General features: G+C 36.3%; 1 protein-coding gene across 1 annotated transcript; it reads left to right on the forward strand.

Moving 5' to 3' along the window:
* Nucleotides 1-855: 855 nt before the first annotated feature.
* On the forward strand, nt 856-4,589 carry LOC136208405 (cytochrome P450 76A2-like). Its single transcript, XM_065999264.1, has 2 exons — nt 856-1,786; nt 3,792-4,589. The coding sequence occupies exons 1-2, from the start codon at nt 875-877 to the stop codon at nt 4,410-4,412; spliced, it is 1,533 nt and encodes a 510-aa protein (XP_065855336.1). The 5' UTR covers nt 856-874; the 3' UTR covers nt 4,413-4,589.
* Nucleotides 4,590-8,803: the final 4,214 nt, after the last annotated feature.

Below are 8,803 nucleotides of genomic sequence, written 5' to 3' on the forward strand. Positions count from 1 at the left end.
TAAAGAAGAAAGAAAAATCACCACAAGATCTGAATGTGATTCGGACCCATGACCTCTTTAGTTATAAGTAAGCTCTCAACCACTAGACTAAGAGTTTCAGTTGGTTTCTTGATATAGGATCACACTCATTTAAACCAAACAATCAACGGTTTGAATCGGTTTTGATTAGGAATCATACCACACCATTTATTCTTCGGAATAATAACTTGATATGACACTGCACCTCAACCAATAAAAAATAATTGTATAATTATTTCATTACAATTTTTTTTTAGTTTTTTAATTAAATAAAATCCTATTCCCAAAATATATAGAGGCTAAAAAATCTAAACTTTAAACATTTATAGAAAAAAAAAACATAATTAAACCATTGAATTTTACCTATTTTAAGATCAGGTCCTAATCTATTATTTTTCCATATTAATCCCTTAAACAATGGTTTCGTTATGGATATTTTGACTTTAACTTTTCCATTGAGTTTGGACAATACGTGCCATTAAGGGGTTTGACTAGCTGATGTGGATATTTTGACTTTCATATGGACAAATAAAAAAAATAAGTTTCTTGATTAGGGTAGAGAGTAAAAAATAAAAGAAATTATAGAAATATCAGTAGGTTTTTCCAAGCTGGAAATCGATTTTGGAACAATTAACGACTTAATGTGAAAAAATAATTGATGAAAGACCTAATCTTTAAAATAAATAAAGTTTTAGAGCTTAATTAAACCTTTTGCCTATTATAAACTCTAGACTTTAAAATATCTGACGTGCGCTTAAATTATTGATCTGATGTACGAATGACGTTGTGCGCCTAGTTTATGCGCCTTAGTGTATATATAGACTAACAATACTTAGCAAGTCCATCAAAGTAAGGGATGGATGATCCTTCCAATTATCTTATCCCTCTCATTATCCTTCTATTACCAGCCATATTCCTACTCCACCGCCGCAGAAAATCCGGCGGCCGATTCCCACCCGGACCACCCGGATGGCCAATAATCGGCAACCTACTAGCCATCGGAAGATTACCACACCGAACCATAAACGACATGAAACAAAAATACGGCGACATAATCGGTCTAAAACTAGGTTCCATTAACACAGTGGTCATCCTTTCTTCTAAGGCAGCTTCAGAGTTATTCAAAAACCATGATCTCGTATTCGCGGACAGATACATCACCGAATCGATGGCCATTCATGGCTTCAACGAAGGTTCCTTAGCACTTCTCCCTCACGGCTCGCATTGGCGTGTGCTTAGAAAGCTAGTCATGGTTGACATGTTATCAAACAAAAAGCTGAATGAAACAGCTTTTGTTCGTAGAAAATGTATGGATGATATGTTAAATTGGATCGAAAAAGAAAGGGGGAAGTCGGAATCTGGAATTAAAATAGGGCATTTGGTGTTGTTAATGTCGTTGAATTTGATTGGGAATCTTGCTTTTTCTAAGGATGTGATGGATTTAGAATCGAAAGAGTGTTCGGAGTTTATGAAATCGGTTTTGGTGCTATTGAATTCGACTGGGGATGCTGATATTGTAGATTTTATTCCATGGTTGAAGTGGGTGATGAATAAGAGAGGTGTTGAAAAGAGGAGGAAGATGGAGAGAAATGTTGGTAAAGCTATGGAGCTTGCTTCTGTGTTTGTTAAGGAAAGAATTGAAGAGAAGAAGAAGAAGATGATTGAAAATAGAAGTAAGGATTTTTTAGATGTTCTGATTGAGTTTGAAGGTAATGGAAAGGATGAACCAGATCATATTTCAGAACATAACATGAAATGTTTCATACTGGTAAGTCCTTATTCATATGGTTTTTAACAATTTATCTTCGTTTTGATTTAGCAACATATGACTCTGGTAGATTTTTATAACAATTTATGTTTGGTCTAATTTTACACTTTTCAAGTATTATTTAGAGAAGGATTATACATATATGCTCTTGCTCTTGTATTTGTATTTTTTTTTTTTCCACATATGACTATATATTAAATAAATGGATAAGGTGTAAAAATAGACAATATTTACAGTCAGGAGTAAATTTATCCTCAGCCTTTAAAAGTTAAGAGCGATTTTACTGTTAACGTTGGTAAGTTGGGCCAATTTCAGATATTATTATAAAACCCATATATTTTGTATATTATTCTGCACCAATTGCATATCAGTAGGACAGATTCAGGGGGCGGGGAGGGTCGGCCGACCCTCCGGTCCCACCGAAAACCCCCTAAATAGGGGTTTTAAACCCTGACTCCGCCAGCCTGGCGGCTGAAGAAGAAGACAAAGAGGTGTCTTCTTCTTCTTCTTCTTCGTAGATGGGACCCTTCCCAACTATTTTTTTTAACCCTAAACAGCCCAAAACAATGTCGTTTTGGACTGTTGAGGGTTAAAAAAATAAAGAGATGGGAGGGGCATTTTCGTCCTTCCCCATCTCTTCTTTGACCGTTGCTTTTTCGCAAAGAAAAACAAAGGAAAAAAATAATATATTGAGGGGAAGGGATAATTTTCCAAATGTGTCTATTTTGTTTTGAAAATTTCAATTCATCAATTAATTTCAACCTCACTTAACTTTTAACTTCAAGTAAGTTTTTTATTCTTTATTTTATTTGTAGGTTTAGTTTTATGATTCTAAATTAGGGATTGTCAAATTATAGTTTTTTTTGTGAGATTTCTAATTTAGAGGATTATTAATATGTTGTTTGCTAAGAAATTCTTTAGTAATTACAACTAATTTTGGGATTTCTAATTTACGGTTTAATTTAGAGATTTCTATGTTGTTTGCTTAGAGTTTAATTTATGATTTCTAATTTAGGGATTTCAAATTTAGAGTATAATTTAATATTTCTAGTTATTTTATTTAAATTATGATTTATTTACTATGTTGGGGATTAATTTCGTTTATTTGTTTTCCTTTTATTTAGGAAAAACGTATTAATTTTCTTACTATAGGTACATAAATACTTTTTACTCTCATTTTTATGATATAATTTGTCTTTTGTACGAATTAGATAAAAAAATTTAAAAAATTCACCGAATTTATAAATATTAATATTCAATTCTATTATTAAATTACAAAAAACATGAAATCCTTTTTTTTAGAACGAATTGATATGCGATCGGTGCAAAATGAGGAACAAAAATATATGTGTTTTATAATAGTGTCTAAAATTGACTCCAATTATCAACGTTATGGGGAAAAATTGACTACAAAACTTGCTATTGGCTACAAATATTAGGGGTAAAATTTCACCATTTTAGACGTTAAGGGTAAAATTTCTCCTGACCGAAAACGTTAAGGGAATTTTTTCACCTTAACCTAATTTTTTTTATCGACGGTCTAGCCCCCGACCTATAGGTCTTGGCTCCACCACTGCATATCAGTTCGTTTAAAAAAAATCATATTTTTTTTGTGATTTAATAATAAAATTTTCTTTTTCACATCTAATCATATGTTCATGATCTGTTACAAATGATTGATAAAATGACTATCATGTGAAGTGTAGAATTATTTCTCAAATTGACCCAACTTAACAATATTAAGGGCAAACTTGACATTGGCTGCCAATGTTAGGGGGTAAAACTGCACCAGTTTAGACACTAAGGGTAAAATTGCTCCTGGTTCTAAACATCAGGGATATTTTTGCACCTTATCCCTTAAATAAACGGTCAAATATGTCATTGTAATTGTTAACGACATACAAATATACCCTTATTTGAACGATAAATTTATTTGACATAATTCTGTTAGTCTAATCATCACACTACTAACGATATATTTTTCATTTATGATATCATATCCCAGGAAATGTATATAGCAGCTACAGAAAACGTTAGCAGCACAGTTGAATGGGCAATGACTGAGCTACTACGCAATCCAGAAGCAATGAGAAAGGTCAAAGCTGAGCTCACTTCAATAATGGGACCAAACATGAAAGTTGAAGAAAATGACATTAATAACCTCCCATACTTTCAAGCTATAATCAAGGAAACCCTGAGATTACACACTCCAGGTCCTCTTCTTCTTCCAAGAAAAGCAAGGCAAGACACTAAATTTATGGGATATGACATTCCTGAAAACACACAAGTTTTTATAAATGTTTGGGCAATCGCAAGAGACCCTCAAGTTTGGGACGATCCTTTGTCTTTTAAACCTGAAAGATTTATGGACTCAAATGTTGATTTTAAAGGACACCATTTTGAATTGCTTCCATTTGGAGCTGGAAGAAGAATTTGTGTTGGATTATCATTAGCTCATAGAGTCCTTAACTTGATTTTAGGGTCTTTGATTCATCACTTTGATTGGGAACTTGCAGCTAATATCAGTGCAGAAAGTATGGACATGAGGGAGATTTTGGGCACTACAATGAGAAAGTTAGAGCCACTGCTTATTGTTCCAAAGAAGAAGAAGAATATTAATATGTGAGAATTGGCCTATAGGAATATTAATATATTTTTTTTTTTTTTTTTTTTTTGTATATAAAATAGAATAAATGGGTCATATTTAAATGTCTAATATTTTCTTTTACAATGTGTAGTAGTAATTATTTAAGGATGGTTCAGTGTGTCCAAGTTATATATATATTGCCAAATTTAACCGATAGCGAAACTGTTAATTAAAATTTGGCTCAGAATATGTGTGATTGATGAAAATTTGAACCTCGTGAATGCTGATGAATTTTTGTGTGAAAATGTGGTTGTTAATAATGTGAATTTGAATCATTTGGTTGTTAATGATGAGAATTTTAGATGTTAATAATGAGAGAGTATGAATCATGCAGTTGTTAATGTAGTTATGGATGATGAGTCTTTGAATGAAAATGTTGAATTCTTTATTTATCAAATTTAAAACAGTAATAATTAAACAAGTATAAAGCTGCCTAGAGCTTCCAACATGCTGGAGCCGCCTCTGCGTGATGTTTATTTTTTTTCGGTCAAATTCATTCGTTTAGACTTTTAAAATTGCAAATTATTATTTTTGGGGTTTTTGTGTAATTTTTCGTTTTAGTATTTCCCTATTCTGTTTAGGGTTCAGTTTTATGGTTTTTATTTTGCTATTTAAACAACAATTTCAATTGTTTTTTTATATTTGAACAGACAAATATTGTTTTTCCAAAGTTTTTTGAATTGAGAGTTATCAATAGGTATTCATGAACGAACAACTATTCCTAACGTGTTCTTATGAATTCCACAATCAAAACGTCAATTCCCATTAAGTAAATTAGTCTTTAATTAATTTCAAACTTTCAAATTTTAAGCATAAAATGAATAATTAATTAACTAAATAGCGGGGGTGCCAACCTAGTTGGGATGTCCGCCTCCTCGCTTGTCACAGTCCCAGCCTTTATTCAAAAAATTAATCAACTAAATCAATTAGAATGTCAAATTTATACAGAAATAAAGAGAAATGGAAAATAGCGTTTTAGAGGTCTTTTTAATGAGTTGTCAAAGTAGTAAAAACTCAAAATTAAAAAGATTTAATTAATTAATAATAACATATTTCTATTTTATAAAATAATATAATTTAAAAAATTGAGTGGGGGTATTAATTCAGATTTATATGAAAAAAGCCCTAATATGAGGTTCTCTCTAACCTGCGACGTCTTTACGTGCGGCTAGGTTTACTGCCATTCTTGGTGCATCCTTCTTTTACTCTCAAATGATTACTCTCGTAAACAACCTCCAGCACTGATTAAACCTGCGGAATACGATGGAAGGTATAGAAAAGCAATGGCAACGATTGAAGTTAACTGATGAAGAGGACACTGCCGTGGTATTCGAACAAGACGAGCTGTCGGTGGTTACTGATGCAACACGCAAGGTAGTGGGGCGACTCCTTTCGTCGAAACCACTGAACATTCGTTCGATGTCAAACGCGTTTAACGCGATTTGGCGCACGTATAAGGGGTTCAAGGTCAATGAATGTGGCGACTGACTCTTTATAATTGAATTTCAATCCACGAAGGATAAGGAAAGGGTTCTCCGTGATTCCCCATGGCATTATGATCGCCATTTGGTCATTATTGCTAATCTGGAAGGGGTATCACAGCTATCTGAACTCAACATGGCCCTGTGTGATTTTTGGGTGCGACTGGTAGACATGCCTCTCCAATATCGTCAACCCCGTTTGATTGAGAAAATTGTAGGCAGAATAGGGGAGGTTCTGCAAGTGGATGAGGAAAGTATGGAGAACTGGGCAACTTACATTCGCGTTAGAGTGCGAATAGATGTCTCTAAGAATATTCAACGCGGGATTAAACTGAGCACAGGGGAAGGCAAGTCCACATGGGTGGCGGTACGATATGAAAATCTCCCTAACTTCTGCTATCTCTGTGGTGTGATAGGGCATGTTCATGAGGATTGTGATGAACAAACGGAATGTCAGCTGGATACAGAATGGCCATACGAGCACCCTACGAGCCTCCCCAACCAGACTGCGGACAGTGAGTTATGGATTCAACGACAAAAAAGGGACAGAACAGATGAGTAAAAAAGGGGAGACTGAGGTTGCTAAAGGGGCTAGGAGACGCTTGATCCCAGGGAATGATACTGGGAACACGGCACGTCCGGAGAATCTAGACTAATCGGGCAACCTAAATAAGATTGCTTGCACCCCTACAGACATGGAGGAAGATATAGAACCAGCTGACGATATGGAAGCAGAGGGGTTAGGCCCGATCGCGGTGATAGTACAACACCAGAATGGGCAAGCTACTAGCTGTGCTGATAGATTGAAGGCAATCACATATGGGGAAACAGGAGCCAAAAAAGACACAAGCCTGGTATTTGCTGCAGTGGGACATGCCAGTATGGAAAAGGGTCTGAAAAGGACAAAACTGAAAAGGCTTGTATGAGGACAGCAGACACACGTAGCTCCTCGGATTAGTGCACCTACTTCAGTGGGATCAAAAAGGGTAAAAGAGGTAACATGATCTCTTGAGGATTTAAGGGAGGGACTGGAAACAGGAAGAAAGAGAGCTAGCATGAGTACTGACCAGAGGGTGGAGGCCATCATTGGGCCCCACCCTACATTATGAAAGTACTTAGTTGGAATGTCCAGGGGTTGGGTAACTCGTGGACATTCGGTACCCTCAAAAGATTAATGTGGGAAAATTACCTAGACATGCTTTTCTTGATGGAGACCAGATTAAAGAAAAGCGATTGTTCTCACTTTTACCAAACATTTAAAGAATACAATTTCTTTATCATTGATGCTGTTGGTCTAAGTGGGGGCCTAATTTATGGATGGAAGAAAGATATTGATGTACTAATAAGTCGATATTCGGCGCACTGTGTTTACTTTATTGTACGAATAAATAATGTGTCAATTTGGAGAGGTCTAGGTGTATACGGATGGCCTAAACGTGCAAACAAGAAATTCACATGGGAGCTAATTACACATATCAGCGGACTTGATACTTTGCAACTGATTGGGTTTGGAGATTTTAACGAAATCTTGTGGGCATCAGAGAGGAAAGGAGGCCGTGATAGAGAGAGTCCGCTAATGGCGGATTTTCACAATTGTCTGGACAGTTGTAATCTTGTCGATTTAGGGTATATCAGTTCAGTTTTCACTTGGCACAATCGACGACAAGGCGAAGGGGCCATATGGGAGATACTCGACAGAGCCGTAGCAGATCCAAATTGGATCGGGCTCTTTCCGGCAACAAAAGTTTACACACTAGGAAGGATCTCTTCAGATCATAACCCAATCCTAATTTGTGGAGAGGAGGAGGAAAGGCCATCGCACCCAAAGAGAAAATTGTTTCGGTTTGAATCGATGTGGACACAGGACAGATCTTGTAGAAATGTGATTGATACCTGGTGGAAGCACATGAGGTCGGGTCAGATGGTACAGGAGAAGCTGGCTACTGTGTCCCAGAAACTAACCCACTGGAGCTCCAGAACCTTTGGAAATTGCAGTGCAGAACTAAAGAGATTGGAGGCAGATTTAATTGCGATTCAGCAACGCGCAGATCCTACTACAAAGGAGCAAGAAAACAGAGTTGTTACTCGCATTGTTGAATTACAGGCGAGGGAAGAGCTTAAGTGGAAGCAGAGCGCAAAGGATGAATGGTTAAAATCGGGGTGACAGTAATACAGGCTATTTCCACTCAAGATGCACGGCTAGGCGCATGAACAATAAATTACAACGACTACAAGATAAGAATGGCATCTGGAGGGAAGGAGCGGAGGCGTTATCTGAGGTAGTGATAGACTATTTCACTGAGCTTTTTGACAGTACTGATAGAGGATCCTATGAGGATTTCCTTGAGGTTATTGAGACAAATTTGCAGGCTACACAGAAAATGCAGCTTTCAGCCAACTTTTCGAGAGAGGAAGTTGAACACGCATTGAAACAAATGCACCCAACAAAGGCTCCGAGCCCTGACGGTATGTCCCCAATCTTTTATAACAATTCTGGTCAATCATTGGTGATGATGTAGTGAATCTTGTACTAAATTGTTTACAGTCAGGAACCCTCCCTGACCAGCTAAACCACACTTTCATTACACTTATACCAAAGGTTAAGAACCCGACCACAATGAAAGACCTCAGACCCATAGCACTTTGTAACGTTCTTTATAAACTCATATCCAAAGTTCTTGCAAATAGAATGAAACTAGTGCTTCCCAGTGTTATATCTGACACACATGCTGCGTTTGTCCCGGGGAGATTGATAACAGACAATGCCATTCTTGCTTTTGAGGCATTTCACAGTATGAAGACTAGGATAAAAGGAAACAGAGGGAATTTCGCGCTTAAACTCGACATGAGTAAAGCCTATGACCGAATAGAATGGAAATTTCTTGAAAG

This window comes from Euphorbia lathyris, chromosome 10, assembly GCF_963576675.1.
Source record: "Euphorbia lathyris chromosome 10, ddEupLath1.1, whole genome shotgun sequence".
NCBI classification, from domain to species: Eukaryota; Viridiplantae; Streptophyta; class Magnoliopsida; order Malpighiales; family Euphorbiaceae; genus Euphorbia; species Euphorbia lathyris.